We start from the raw sequence: 16,119 nt of genomic DNA, 5'->3' as shown, positions 1-16,119 counted from the left end.
GATCTGCAATTTCAAGCTAAAGATATGCAGAGTGTCTGAGTTCTGCATTGAGTTCCAGGAGTGTGCTTGCTTATGGTGCACTGGTTCTCTCTCTCAGCGTGGACCAGTGAAAGGGGCCAGTTTCTTCTGCCATTATGCAACTTCCCCTAGATCTGTAAGCTTTAATGAATTCCTTCCTCCCCTAATTTATGCCTGATTTGGAAACTCATCTCTGCAACGTTGAAGTTGACTTTAACAGTCAGCTTGTTAGTCAGTTGGTTGGTTAGTTAGTTTGATTGATTATTTATTTGAGAGCAAAAGAGTATGGGCATGTCAGGGCCTCTGGCCACTGCAAACTCCAGACACATGCCACCTTGTGCAGCTAACTTTACATGGGTACTGGGGAAACGAACCCTGACAGGCAGACTTTGCAAGCAAGCACCTTTAACTGCTGAGCCATTTTCACAGTCCCCCACCCCAAATTTGTCCTTAGTCTTAATCCTGTTTTGCCTACCCCTCTTCCACGCCTCTGACCCCCAGATCCTCTGCAACACAGCATTGATTTGTGACAGTACTTCACAAGTGTAGCCTTCCTTATGACAGAATTGGCTCCAAGGTTATTTACCGGTAGTTTTTATGCAGGCACCCTCAGTCTAACATATACTAATAATTTCGTGCTCCCAAAGGAAAAGTGGACATTCAGCATAGGACACACTGTTTGCACAGCCACTGGAAATTCACTCTTGTCAGGCCATCCTACATAAATTCAAGTTCTCATGAAAGCAGTCCTTCTAACAGATGGCAGTTTGGGGTCTGCTCTGGTAACGCTTCTTTTCAGTGTCGGTTACAACCTGGAAAAGGATACAGACCTCCTTGGGCACACTCCAAGGAAAATTACTTCCTTTCATTCTTAGTAACAGAGGAACCTGATGCCCATTAGACAGATACATTCTATTCCTTTGCAGCTCGGGTGGCCAGTGGGATATAAGCACAAGTTGCAGGTAGAATTCAAGGAATGCTGCTGAAGAGGTGGCAGGAAGCTAGTATGTGACTGCTGCCTGGGAATACGGAAGTTTCAGCTGCCATCCTAAAGGAAATTCACTGGAACCTTAAGGATGGTAGGTACTTGTTAAGAATCTGTAGGCATGGGCTGGAGAGATGGCTTAGCGGTTAAGCACTTGCCTGTGAAGCCTAAGGACCCCGGTTCGAGGCTCAATTCCCCAGGACCCACGTTAGCCAGATGCACAAGGGGGCACACGCGTCTGGAGTTTATTTGCAGTGGCTGGAAGCCCTGGCGTGCCCATTCTCTCTCTCTCCTCCTCCTCCACTCTGTCTGTCACTCTCAACTAAATAAAAATAAACAAAAATTAAAAAAAAAAAAAAAAAGAATCTGTAGCCAGAGGAAAGGAAATCTGGGTATCTGTGACTCCCTGGAGCTCTGAACCACCCACAGTTATAGAACAAACTAGAAATTTAAGCTGCTGTCATCGAGCCTCTGTTACTAGCAGCAAATAGGAAATCCCTATATTAGCTACCTTCTTATTGCTGGGACAAAATACCCAATAAAACAGTTTACGGGAAGAAGGGTTTATTTCACCTTACCGTCCATCATCATGTAGGAGGTATGGTGGCAGGAGCGTGACACAGCTAGTCACATTCGGGCCGCAGTGAGGAGCAGAGAGGCATGAATACTGCTCCTCGTCAATTTTATTCTTTTTTTAAAATTTATTTATTTGAGAGCGACAGACACAGAGAGAAAGACAGATAGAGGGAGAGAGAGAGAATGGGCACGCCAGGGCTTCCAGCCTCTGCAAACGAACTCCAGACGCGTGCGCCCCCTTGTGCATCTGGCTAACGTGGGACCTGGGGAACCGAGCCTCGAACCGGGGTCCTTAGGCTTCACAGGCAAGCGCTTAACCGCTAAGCCATCTCTCCAGCCCAATTTTATTCTTTTTATACAGAATAGGACCACAGCCAATGGGATGGTGCTGCCCACAGTTAAGGTGGGTCTTCTCACTTTAACCTTAACGTAGTCAAGAGAATCCAGCACAGAGGCTAATCTAGGTGAGTCTAGGTCTTATCAAGCTGACAATCACTACAGACTTTATAATTCCCCATTTGTAGTAAATCCACCTTATAAAAAAAAACAAAAGAGGCTGAGGCAGGAAGATCACAAATTCAAGGAAGACCTACTTGGAAAATTTGGAGAGATGCTGTCTCAAAAGAAAATTATTCATTTGAAATACTGGCAGCCCACTCTGGATTAAAGGAAACTGGCTTCCTACAAGACTGAAATCTTTTCTCCAACAGGCAGTTCCCAACTTCTGAATCAACCTTCTTGAAAGTACACTCACAAGCTAGATATTTAGAATTCAGAAACCCTTGTCCTAAACAAACATTATAAATTGTATATAGGTTGTTAGGTTGGTCCACAGATGCCTGCTTGAATAGTGATTTAGTTACTAAAGGAATTGGAGCTGTAGGCTCCTTGAAGCTCCAAAGTGTTGTGCATCCTGAAGATACCTAGACATCACCCTGGAGTTCTTGGAGCAGCCCAGGAGTATGAAGCAGAGGCAAGTCCAGCAAGGTAGCAGGCAAAGCTTACACAGACAGCAATGGCAGAAATGACTACTGTGGAGAAAGAATAAGGCCTTGTGTAAACAACCAGTGTGGAAGTTGGGTGCTTTAAGTTTTTATTTTAAATTTACAAACCATACATGTGTATGGGGTACAATGTGATTTTCTGATGCATCTATACATTTACAAATTATCAAATCAGGGCAATAAGCATAGCCATCTGAAGGGTTAATGACTCTCCCTGAAAACCAGAGGGAATGAAGGGCTAATGATTGTCCCTAAGACTAGAAGGCCTTGAAGAAACATCAGAGGCATTCAGTCCCAGACAAGCCTGACAATTTTCCTGATTGGTAAACTTCCCTTAACTCAGAAAGCCTTGAAGGAACAGAAACCATCTGGGGTATACTCCCTAGATAATTTTTCTGAAAATTAATGTGAGCAAGGACAAAATAACTAGCCGGGCGTGGTGGCGCATGCCTTTAATCCCAGCACTTGGGAGGCAGAGGTAGGAGGTTCATGTGAGTTCGACTACATAGTGAATTCCAGGTCAGCCTGGACTAGAGCGAGACCCTACCTTGAGAAACCAAAACAATAAATAACGATGGTTTCTTATCTACTTCCCTTGGACCTGCACCTGGTCCCGTCTGTCTTAGGATCCTCCTTATAAGCTTGAACCCCAGCCCAGCTCCTTGCTTCAGCCTCCATCCTGCAGGAAGGTTGTAGTCTCTCGCTGTGCTTCAATAAACAGTCTTTGTCTGTTGAGATCAAGCCCGATGATTTCCTTTGCTTTTCTCCTTCACTTTCCTTACACCACCACCTCAAAAATTTTGTATTTCCTTGAGGTAAGCACATATAAGATTGTCCTTCACCTGCAGTGAGCATCTTAGCTCAGTGATAGAGCAATTACTTCACATTGTAGAAACCCTGAAGTTGATTTCCTAGCACTGCAAAAACAGTGAAACAAAAGAACTTTTCTTTTAGCTGTTTTGGGTATAATACAGTATCAAGAACTATAGGTGCCGCGCTATGCAACAGAACACCAGAACTTATATTCCTCCAGACTGAAACTTGGCACCCTTTGACCAACCTCTCTGCTTTCCTATACACTCTCCGCCCCATACCCACTCCACCCTAGGCAACCATTATTCTACTCTTTACTGGGTTGAAGTGATTTAACTGAGAAAAATATGTATATATATTTGGATATGTTTAAGAATAAAGCCAGGCATAGTGGCACATACCAGTAATTCCAGCACTTGGGAGATGGAGGCAGGAGATCAGGAGCACAAGATCATCCTCAGCTATATAAGTTTGAGGTCAGCCTGGGCTATATGGTAACCTGTCTTAAAACAAAACAAACCTCAAAATAAACAATAAAAAAAAATCAAAGGTGGGCAGAGCCTTATGCTTGCTCATATTTTTTTTTTTTGGTTGTTTTTTTTTTTTTTTTTTTTTTTTTTGAGGTAGGGTCTCACTCTAGCCCAGGCTGACCTGGAATTCACTATGTAGTCTCAGGGTGGCCTCGAACTTACGGTGATCCTCCTACCTCTGCCTCCCAAGTGCTGGGATTAAAGGCGTGCGCCACCACGCCCAGCCCCTGCTTGCTCATATTTTGAGTGAAGAGTCACTCTAAGGTACTCAGGCTGGCCTTGAACTTCTGGTCCTCCTAGCTCAACCTTCCAAATGTGAAATTATAAGTCTGTGTCACCCTGCCCAGTGACACAGTAAAAACTTTCTAAAAGTAACTTGTGCATTGTGAAATTTTAGGATGGTCACTTTACCACAAAACTAGAAGATAATTTCTTCCACATAGCTGTTGTAAAGAACTCTCAACCCATCTAAAAGAAAATGGGGCTGGAGAGATGGCTTAGTGGTTAAGGCACTTGCCTGAAAAGCCTAAGAACCCAGGTTCAATTCCCTAGTACCCATGCCAGATGCACAAGGTGGCACATGCTTCTGGAGTTCATTTGTAGTGGTTAGAGGCCCTGACATGCCCTTTCTCTCTGTCTTTTCTCTCTCTCTCTCTCTCTCATATAAATTAATTAAAAAAAATTCAAAATAAAAGGGAGAAAGGGGAATTCCAAAGTAATATGGACACTTTCTAAAATGCATTGCTGGTTATATGATGTCCTGCTTGATTTCCTTTAAAAAAAAATAATAAAGGTGGGAGTGTAGCTCAAGGGTACTGCACTTTCCTGTGGCACTTAAATCCTAGGTTTTGGTACAAGATTTTTGTTTGACATTGAAACCCCACATCTAACCCAGGGTGACCTGGCACTCATTTTGTAGTTCCAGGCTGGCCTTGATCTCACAATCCTTCTACCCCTGCCTCCTAAAAGCTGGGAATAAAGGCCTGTGCTATGACCCCCTTGCTCAAGCACTAGGTTTGATACCCAAAATTACAAGGAAAAAAGTATATACATGTATATGCATGTACATTGTGTGTGTGTGTGTGTGTGTGTGTGTGTGTGTGTGTGTGTGTGTGTATACATTAGAAGATAGTTTAGGGACTGAAAAGATGGCTTAGTTGTTAAGGCAAAGCCAAAGGACCCAGGTTCAATTCCTCAGGACCCAAGTAAGCCAGATGCACAAGGTGGCACATGCATCTAGAGTTGGTTTGCAGTGGCTGGAAGCCCTGGCACACCCATTCTTTCCCTCTCTCTCTCCCTCTCTTCTCAAATAAATAAGTTAAATTTTTTAAAAAGGTATTTTAGGGCTGGAGAGATAGCTCAGCAGTTAAGGTCCTCGCTGGCAAAGCAATTCCCCAGTAACCTCATGAAGCCAGATGCACAAACTAACGCATGCATCTGGAGTTTGTTTGCAGTGGCTAGTGGCCCTGAAATGCCATTTTTTTTCTGTCTGCCTCTCTTCTCTCTGAATGCAAAGAAATAAATTATTTTAAAATATAAGCATACCAGGGCCTCCAGTAACTGCAAATGAATTCCAGACACATGTGTCACCTTGTGCATCTGGCTAACATGGGTCCTAGGGAATTGAACCTGAGTCCTTTGGCTTTGAAGGCAAACGGCTTAACTGCTAAGCCATCTCTCCAGCCCCCCCTTTTTTGTTTTGTTTTTTTGAGGTGGGGTCTTACTTTAGCTCAGGATGACCTGGAATTCACTATGTAATCTCAGGGTGACCTTGAACTCATGGCAATACTCTACCTCTGCCTCCTGAGTGCTGGGATTAAAGGTGTACATCACCACACCTGGCTTTACTCTTGGCTTTATTCTGAGCTTTGATATTTAGAAAAATATCCATTGATAAAAGCTCACTGTGGAGGACTGTTGCTTGCAAATAAATAGAACCAGTGATGACTGATCCAAAATCTAAGATAGCACTAGCCAGTATTGGCTTAATTCACACCTGAAGGAATGTGCTAGTAAAGTCTACTTACTGATCCAGAAGTTATATTCCCACTCACAGCAGCTACCCAGTACCCACTGGTACCCAGAGGCTGCTGGGACTCCCAAACTGAACATGGAGATTTCAATGAATAACCTTAGTGGGACCACTAAAGCTCCAGTACATGCTGGACCACTAAAGTTCCAATAGCAGCATGAAAAAGAAAAAAAATAAATAAATACAAAGTTGCTGGGTGTGGTGGCACACACCTTTAATCCTAGCACTCTGGAGGCAGAGGTAGGAGGATCACAGAAAGTTTAAGAGCACCAGACTAAATACTGAATTCCAGGTCAGCCTGGGCTAGGGTGGGACACTACCTCAGAACTCACCCCCCACCCACCAAAAAAGTTACATTATCTAGTTCCAGAAAAATGAGCTCCCGGGAGCTCAACATGAAGTTTCCCAACAACCCTGCACTCATGCAAACACAGAAGAGTCCTTCCCAGATTGTGTTTAGTTTATTGTATATTATAAATGATGATATTCTACAATAAAATTAAATATATACTTTTCACAAACATAAAATAGAAATCAAATTTAAATGCTGAGCCAAAGACCTTGTTTTCAGAGTTCAGCAGGCAGTCATGATTCTGGGCCAGACCCACCAGTCCATGATTTCAAGTAGTTGTGGATCTTCTCAGACAATGGAACATAATCTTTTCTGTATGTGACAATGGTTTCCACATACAACCCTTTCAGGGGCTCATGTATTTCAGATGTGGTGACAAGTACTTCATTTGCGGGATCATCCTTTTTTTCCACTTCATCCCCTTAAAGAAAATGAAACCTGAATTATTAACTTAGAAGCAGTCTTGGACATAACCAAAATAGGATTAGCTATTAGATGCCTGTCACTATAATCTATCTTTCTTTCTCTTTTTTTAATATTTTATTTTTATTTGTTTATTACAGTCAGAGAGAATAGGTGTGCCAGGGCTTCTAGCCACTGCAAACAAACTCTAGACGCATGTGCCACTATGAGTATCTGGCTTATGTGGAACCTGGAGAATCAAACCTGGGTCCTTGGGCTTCGCAAGCATGCACCTTATCCGCCAAGCCATCTCTCCCACCTTTTTTTTTTGAGTCTGGATCTGACTCTAGCTTAGGTTGGTCTGGAACGCACTGTGTAACTCAGGCTGACCTTGAACTCACACACATCCTGCCACTTCAGCCTCCCAAGTGCTGAGATTAAGGTCGTGTACTACAATACCTGACCCAACATTATCTTTCTTTAAAAAGAAAAAGGGGACTGGAGAGATGGCTTAGCAGTTAAGCACTTGCCTATGAAGCCTAAGGACCCCAGTTTGAGGCTCGATTCCCCAGGACCCACATTAGCCAGATGCACAAGGAGGCACATGTGTCTGGAGTTTGTTTGCAGTGGCTGGAGGCCCTGGCACGTCCATTCTCTCTATCTGCCTCTTTCTCTCTCTGTCTGCCACTCTCAAATAAATAAATAAAAATAAACAAAAAATTTTTTTTTAAAAAGCAAAATGCTTGGCATGGTAGCACACAGCTTTGATCCCAGCACTCAGGGAAGCAGAGGGAGGAGGATCCCTGTGAGTTTGAAGCCAGCCTGAGAACACATAGTGAATTCCAGATCAGCCTGGACTAGAGCGAGACCATACCTTGCAAACAACAACAACAAAAAAAATGAAAATAAAAAAGATGAACTGAAATACATCCTAACAGAAATACAGAGGCTACAGTGAACTCAACACTAAAAACAATCTGCTAACACACTCAAGGCTTAGGGATTACTGTGGAAGGGGTGGGAAGATTATAAGAGCCACATGGTGGGTAGAAATGCCCTGAGGGGCTAGAGAGATGGCTTTGCCTGCAAAGCCAAATGATCCCGGTTCGACTCTCCAGAACCCAAGTAAGCCAGATGCACAAGGGAGTGCATGCATCTGGAGTTCATTTGCAGTGGCTGGAGGCCCCTGGCCTGGTATGCCCATTCTCTCTCAAATAAATAAAATAAAATAAAAAGAAATACCCTGAGGTACAGCCCCCCCCCCGAAACTAACAGAGACCCTAATTTCCCCACAATGAAGGACCCTATTGAGGACGACCCTCAGGGTAATGGAGACCACGGATACAAGACTATCATCTATGTAAATAGAAGTTTATATATATATATATTTAAAAAGGTACAACTTGAGCCGGGCGTGGTGGCGCACGCCTTTAATCCCAGCACTTGGGAGGCAGAGGTAGGAGGATCACCATGAGTTCAAGGCCACCCTGAGACTACAGAGTTAATTCCAGGTCAGCCTGGACCAGAGTGAGACCCTACCTCGAAAAACCAAAAAAAAAAAAAAAAAAAAAAGGTACAACTTGAGCTTGGAATAGTAGCTCACATCTTTAATCCCTGCTAACACCTGGGAGATTGAAGTAGGAAAACCAGTTAGTTCTAGGTTAGCTTGGGCTACCAAGTGAGTTTCAGGCCAGACTGGGATACAGTGAGACCCTGCCAAAAAAAAAAAAAAAAAAAAAGTTATCAAGGTGTTGGGTATTATAATTCAATGGCTTTTAGTATCTGTGTTTGGGGTAACCAACACAATTGATTTTTAAATTAGAATAGAAGAAAGGAGTCAGATAAAAGAGAGACTAGGGGCAGGAGAGACGGCTCAGCAGTTAAGGTGCTCGCCTGCAAAGCCCAAGGACCAGGGTTTGATTCCCCAGTACACATGCAGATGCACAAGGTGGCACATGTGTCTGGAGTTTGTTTGCAGTGGCTAGAGACTCTGGCATGCCCATTCTCTCTCTCTGTTTCTCAAATAAATAAATAAATACATTTTTTTTTAATTTTCAAAGAGAGACAGACACAGAGAAACAGAGAGAAATGGCATGCTGGGCCTCAAGCTACTGCAATTGAACTCCAGATGCTTGCACCACCCAGGGGGCATGTGCCAGCTTGCACTTGCCTCACCTTTGTACATCTGGCTTACGTGGGATCTGGAGTCAAACATGGGTCCTTAGGCTTCGCAGCCTTAACCACTAAGCCATCTCTCCAGCCCTTAAAAGTACTTGTATTGGGCTGGAGAGATGGCCTAGCGGTTAAGGTGCTTGCCTGCAAAACCTAAGGTCCCAGGTTAAATTCCCCAGAACTCATGCAAATAATAAGAGATAATAAATAAATAAATAACAAATAAACAAAACAAATAAATACGGCACTAATTGGAATGGGATGGTGATTCCATGGACAGTGGATTTGAGAGGGGGTAGAATGGGAGTGGAGGGAGAAAGTCTCATGGTTTATTGTCTACTCTTAGGAAAGCTGTCAATAAGGTTTTGTTTTTGTTTATTTATTTGAGAGAGAGAGAGGGAGGGAGGGAGGGAGAGGGATAAGAAAGATAGAGAACAGGCATGTCAGGGCCTCCAGCCACTGCAAAAGAACTCCAGACTCTTGTGCCACCTTGTGCATCTGGCTTACATGGGTTCTGGGGAGTCATACCTGGGTCCTTTGGCTTTGCAGGCAAGCACCTTAACCGCTAAGTCATTCCTCCAGCTCCAATAAAACGTTTTTAAAAAAATTAAAATACTACATAAAGAGGGTTAAAAATATATATATAAAAGGAGTGAGGTCAGTTTCCATCTCTCTATCCCTCAGTCCCTAGCAACTACTCTAATTAACCCTCTGTCTTTTAGATTTCCAGCACATATTGAAGGTTATTTCTTTTTTTGTTTATTTATTTGAAAGCAACAGAGAGAGAGAGAGAGAATGAGTGTGCCCGGGTTTCCAGCCACTGCAAACAAACTCCAGATGCATGCACCACCTTGTGCATTTGGCTTAGTGGGTCATGGGGGAATCGAGCCTCCAATAGGGGTCCTTAGGCTTCACAAGCAAGCGCTTAACCACTAAGCCATCTCTCCAGCCCTCATAGATTTCTTTTAACACCCACTAACTGGGATGACTTAATATTCCCTAGTATTTATAAACTGTTTGCTCTCTACATGCCATATAGGCTCAGGGCAGAGTATCACTTCTTTATGTTACTGAACAGGTCCTACAAAATTCCACTTTGAATTCCAGATTCTTCCCGTTGGGCATAGGAATATAAATCCTTTGTCAGATTACATATATATATAATGCTTTTATTCATTTTCTCAACTATGACTTTAGAAGAGCAAACATTTTAACTGAAAAGATCCAATTAGTTTTTAAAGAAGATTTAACTAACAACAGCATTCACGTCTTTTTTAAACTTTTACTTCGTTTTTTACTTTTTTGTTTGTTTGTTTGTTTGTTTTTCGAGATAGGGTCTCACTCAGGCAGATCTGGAATTCACTATGTAGCCTCAGAGTGGCCTCAAACTCGTGATGATCCTCCTACCTCTACCTCCCGAGTGCTGGGATTAAAAGGCGTGCGCCACCACGCCTGCCCGTTTTTTACATTTTTATTTTCAAGTATTTCATTACTTGGGACAGACAGGATGGACACACAGGGCATCTTGCCATTCTGCAAATGAACTCCAGACGCATACACCCACTTTGTAAGCAGGACTTTGTTTTTGTTGTTGTTGTTGTTGTTTTAAGCATGATTACTTGGTAATCGAAACAGGGCTAACAGGCAACCGCCTTTAACCGCTGAACCATCTTCCTAGGCCAGGGTAACAGCATTTAAGTTAGTTCCAGGAGTCTGGTTCTTTGAAGATTCCATTCTAGGAAACGGTTCTAGGAAACTGCTTCACTGTTTCTGCAGACTGCACCTAAGCAAAGGGAGGTGGCGCCCATGCCCACCGCGCAGTGCCCACGGAAGAGGCAGATCGGGAGACGGGGCACGGGGACAGCCTACCTGATTCCTTCTCTCTCTTATTAAGAAGAAACAAGGATCCCAGCAGAGACCAGACGCCGATCGCGTAAACCATAGACATCCGTCGGTACCACAACGAGGCCTGGTCAGGACGCATGGCTGTACACTGCGAAAGCCACAGACCTTGGAGGCCCACGGCGGGGACGGGACTTCCCATCCGCGCGCTGCCAGCAATGGACAGCCGGCGCACAACCGCTTCCTGCTCGGGTCGCGATGCATTGTGGAACTTGTAGTCCATGTTGAAGGGATGAGGGGTTTTCTTCAACCTTTAGGAATTCAAGAACCACCAAATCCCAATTACAGAGGTTCCTCCGTTGGGGTGCGGGGTGGGAGGGGGTCTGTGCCCACATTCAGGACATCTCTGTCTTTCCCTCGCTGACTCGAAGCGCCCACACCTGTTTTATCAGGTGTACTTTTTCTCTTTCTTAGACGTCTCCAACCTTGCTTCACCAATCTGCGCTTCCTGGAATTCACTCTGAAGGTGGTGCGACAACGGTGGGGTCTCACTTGGGTGGAGGTCTCTAAAAGAGGAAACTTTCAGGTTGCTGGGAAAAGGACAGATGGGTTACGGCCAAAAGTAACCGGAGTGGAGTTTTTGTCCCACTCACCACTGACATAACGATTCCTTACCAATTTAATTATAGACAACCCAACTTAAAGATAGGCAACAGATATGAACAAAAGATATACAAGTGATCATAAGCCTCAGAAATACAAATTAAAGCTACAGGGAGATACCATTACATAGCTATTAGAATGGCCAAAACAAGGTGGGGAATGACCAAAGTGGTAAGGGTTTGGACCAGTTAGATCTCTTCCTGATGGGAATATAAAATGCTATATACTCTTTAAAAAATGTTATATGTAGGGCTGGAGAGATGGCTTAGCGGTTAAGCGCTTGCCTGCGAAGCCTAAGGACCCCGGTTCGAGGTTCGGTTCCTCAGGTCCCACGTTAGCCAGATGCACAAGGGGGTGCATGCGTCTGGAGTTCGTTTGCAGGGGCTGGAAGCCCTGGTGCGCCCATTCTCTCTCTCTCCCTCTATCTGTCTTTCTTTCTGTCTGTCGCTCTCAAATAAATAAATAATTTTTTTTAAAAAATGTTATATGTATATGATCTATTTTTGAGAAGGTTCCATGGGTTGCTGAGAATGTGTAGTCTGTGTATTTTGGGTACAATGTTCTGGAGAACATTAGATCTAATTGATCTATGATTTGTTTTCTGGGTTTTTTTGTTGTTGTTCATTTTTATTTATTTATTTGAGAGTGACAGAAAGAGACAGAGAGAAAGAGGCAGAGAGAGAATGGGTGCGCCAAGACCTCCAGCCACTGTAAATAAACTCCAGACACATGTGCCCCCTTGTGCATCTGGCTAACGTGGGTCCTGGGGAATCGAGCCTCGAACTGGAGTCCTTAGGCTTCACAGGCAAACACTTAACTGCTCAGCCATCTCTCCAGCCCTGATAAATGGTTTTGTTGAGCTCTCTCATTTCCCTGTTAATTTTCTGTTTGGATGATCTACCTATTGCTAGTATTGAAGACGCAAGTATCATTGTGTTGGTGGTTATTTCTATTTTGTTGTCAAGTAGGTTTTGTTTTATGAATTGTAGTATACCTGTGTTTGGTGCATAGAGACTGATGATTGCGGGCTGGAGAGATGGCTTAGCGGTTAATTGCTTGCCTGTGAAGCCTAAGGACCCCGGTTCGAGGCTGGATTCTCCAGGACCCACGTTAGCCAGATGTGCAAGGGGGCACATGCGTCTGGAATTCGTTTGCAGTGGCTGGAAGCCCTGGCATGCTCATTCTCTCTCTCCCTATCTGCTTCTTTCTATCTCTGTCAGTCTCAAATAAATAAATAAAAATAAACAAAAATTAAATTTAAAGACTGATGATTGTGATACCCTCTTGTTGGATTGTTCCCTTGTTAAGTAAGAAGTGGCCTTCTTATCTTCTTGATTACTTTTGGTTTGAAGTCTATTTTATCCAATATAAGTATAGCTACCCCTTCACCTTTGGAAATAACCACTGGAACACAGTGAAGGACTGTCATCTCTAGCAGGGCACTCAGCTATGCTATGGAAAGTACACCAGAACAAACTGGATCTCTCATACTCTTTTCTGTGAACTGGAACTAAAGACAAAGTTTTAGTTTAGTTTTTTTAAATTAATTAACTTGAGAGAGAAAGAGGCAGAGAGAGAATGGGCACACCAGAGCCTCTAGCCACTACAAATGAACTCCACTAACATGCCTTACCTTGTGCAACTGACTTAGGTGGGTACTGGGGAATGAAACCTGGGTCCCCACTAAGCCATCTCTCTAGCTCCAGAAGTTTTAATCTGTTTAGGTTTTGTTTGTTTGTTTGTTTCGTTTTGTTTTTTAAGGTAGGGTCTTGCTCTAGCCCAGGCTGACCTTGAATTCACTCAGTCTCAAGGTGGCCTTGAACTCACAGCAATCCTCCTACCTCTGCCTCCCAAGTGCTGGAATTTTAAAGGTGTGTGCCACCATGCCTGGCTTAGTTTTACATATTCTTCTACTAGATGTCTCAATTTAAAAGTTATATTAAAAATTCCATGGAAATAAAAACTTAAAATTTAAAATATTTTTATTTATTTGCAAGAAGAGAGTGAAAGGAGGAGGGAGAAAGAATGAGTATGACAGAAACTCCTGCCACTGCAACTGAACTCCAGATGCATGCACCACTTTGTGCATCTAACTTTATGTGGGTACTAGGGAATTGAACTCAGGTCATCAGGCTTTGCAAGCAGAGCCTTTAACCACTGAGCCAACTCCCCAGCCCCTAAACTATTGAAATTTAAAATGTAACTGTTACATAGAAAAGACTTCCAAAACATAAAGCAGAGACAGAAGGAGAAAGTAAATACAAATTCAAAAGATAGTCAGCCAGAGTGGAGGTGCACACCTTTAATCCCAGCACTCTGTAGGCAGAGGTAGGAGGACCACTAATTTTTTTTTTTTTTTTCCCAAGGTAGAGTCTCAATCTAGGCCCACACTGACCTGGCACTCACTCTGTAGTCCCAGGCTGGCCTCAAAGTCACAGCAATCCTTGTACCTCTGCCTCTGAGTGCTGGGATTGAAGTTGTACACCATCACACCCAAAATAAAGTATCAAAATAAAATCTGGTGCAATAGTTGTGGGTTTTTATTTTGTTTTGTTCTTTTGAGACAGGGTCTCGATACATAGCCTTGGTTGGCCTAAACTGACTATGTAAGCTAGGCTGGTCTTGAACTCTGTCTCTACCTAAGATTAGAAGTGAGTGCCACACACCCAACTTATAATCTTCTAATATATAATGTATTTATCATTTCTGGTTATTTTAAAATATTGTATTTATTTGCAAGGGGAGAGAAAAACAGAGAAAATGGATGTGCCAAGGCCTCTTGCTTCTGCAAACAAAACTCAATGCATGTGTCACCAATTTGTACATCTGGCTTTACATGGGTCTCAAGGAACCAAACCTAGGTCGTCAGGCTGTGCAAGGAAATGCCTTTAACCACTGAGGCAGCCCCTATACTTCTAGTTTTCTTTTTTTTTAATTTATGGTCTTCCCTAACTAGAAAATAAGCTCCCTGAGGGTAGGGACTTTTATTTCATTGGCTATATACTCAGTACCAAGAAGACTGCTCCATAGATAACAAATGAAGTTTTTTTTTAATTGTTGTTGAATGAGTAAGATATTGGCTTTAAAATTCTGACAGGAAATTATTTTGGTCCTTGAGTTTTAGACCCAGAAAAGTTGTCAAATATGAACAAGCACAACTTGCAGATATGCCTAGGTTCGACCAATTATTTCCCATGTACTCATTTAGGAAAAAGCCCTTGAGACAAAAAAAAAAAAGTTCCACAGGGAAGCAAAGGAAGAATGCTACTAACCCAGGATTCCAAAGGGGATAGTTATGTAGCAAGTCTAAAGTAGCATCCCCAAGTATAAAAAATATATAAGTTGCCTGTAAAAAGAAAGAAAGAGGCTGGAGGGTGGTTAAGCCCTTGCCTGTGAAGCCTAAGGACCCCGGTTCGAGGCTCAATTCCCCATAACCCACATTAGCCAGATGCGCAAGGGGGCGCATGCGTCTGGAGTTCATTTGCTGTGGCTGGAGGCCCTGGCACGCCCATTCTCTCTCTCTCTCTCTCTCTCTCTCTCTCTGCCTCTTTCTCTCTCTGTCTGTTGCTCTCAAATAAGTAAATAAAAATAAATGAAAAAAAAATTTAAAAAAAGAAAGAGAGCTGGAGAGATGGCTTAATGGTTAAGTGCTTGCTTGTGAAGCCTAAGGACCCTGGTTCAAGGCTCAATTCCCCAGGACCCACGTTAGCCAGATGCACAAGGGGATGCACATGTCTGGAGTTCATTTGCAGTGGCTGGAAGCCCTGGTGCACCCATTCTCTCTCTTTCTCTCACTGTCACTCTCAAATAAAAAGATGGTTAATTATAGAAAAAGAAAGAAAGAGAGAGGAAGGGAGGAAGAGGTAGAGATCACCATGAGTTCAAGGTCAACCTGAGACTATAGAGTAAGTTCTAGCTTAGCCTGGGCTGGAGTAAAACCCTGCCTCAAAAAGAATATATATATATATAAATGGAAAATGGGCTGGTGAGATAGCTTAGTGCTTAAACACTTGCCTGTGAAGCTTGAGGACCCCAGTTCGAGGCTCAATTCCCCAGGACCCACGTTAGCCAGATGCAGAAGGGGGCACACACATCTGAAGTTCATTTGCAGTGGCTGGAGGCTCTGGCACACCCATTTTCTCCCTCTCTCTCTCTGTCTTTCTCTCTCTGCCTTTTTCTCTGTGTCTGTCTGTTACTCTCAAATGAATTAATTAAAATAAACAAAAACTTAAATTAAATGGAAAAACAAGACTTCATTCAGTAGAAGTCAGAATTTTTAAAATATTTATTTTTATTGTTATTTATTTGAGAGCAACAGACAGAGAAAGAGGCAGAGAGAGAGAGAATGGGCACCCCAGGGCCTCCAGCGTCTGGCTAACGTGGATCCTGGGGAATCAAGCCTCAAACCGGGGTCCTCAGGCTTCACAGGCAAGCGCTTAACCGCTAAGCCATCTCTCCAGCCCGAGAAGCCAGAAATTTTTATAAAGCAGAAACAGAACTTCTCTCAAGAAGCAACCAAAAGTGAGAAATTCTCGAGGAAAAAACAAAAATCCAAACAGCAAATCTAGAAAATAATCATCCAAATAAGTGGGCCAACATGTAAGAAAAGCAACGCTGACTTGTGATTTGGAAGACTTTCCTTCAAGTGACACAGAGAATGACAAAGACCCCCAATTCCTGGGGCAATGCAGCACCACTGCTGATTTCAACATGAACAGTACTGACATCAC

The 16,119-nt window shown here is 43.2% G+C and overlaps 1 protein-coding gene across 1 annotated transcript; it reads right to left on the bottom strand.

Annotated features, from left to right (window-relative positions):
* Positions 1 to 6,403: 6,403 nt before the first annotated feature.
* Smim26 (small integral membrane protein 26) lies at positions 6,404 to 10,942 on the bottom strand. Its single transcript, XM_045157506.1, has 2 exons — positions 10,754 to 10,942; positions 6,404 to 6,731 (listed from the first exon to the last, which is right to left on the bottom strand). Exons 1-2 carry the CDS (start codon positions 10,926 to 10,928, stop codon positions 6,544 to 6,546), a joined length of 363 nt encoding a protein of 120 aa, XP_045013441.1. The 5' UTR covers positions 10,929 to 10,942; the 3' UTR covers positions 6,404 to 6,543.
* Between the last annotated feature and the right edge of the window lie 5,177 nt (positions 10,943 to 16,119).

Source organism: Jaculus jaculus, chromosome 8 (assembly GCF_020740685.1).
Source record: "Jaculus jaculus isolate mJacJac1 chromosome 8, mJacJac1.mat.Y.cur, whole genome shotgun sequence".
Classification (NCBI taxonomy): Eukaryota; Metazoa; Chordata; class Mammalia; order Rodentia; family Dipodidae; genus Jaculus; species Jaculus jaculus.
Note: the sequence above shows the minus strand (reverse complement) of the source record. Positions and strands in the feature narration are given on the sequence as shown.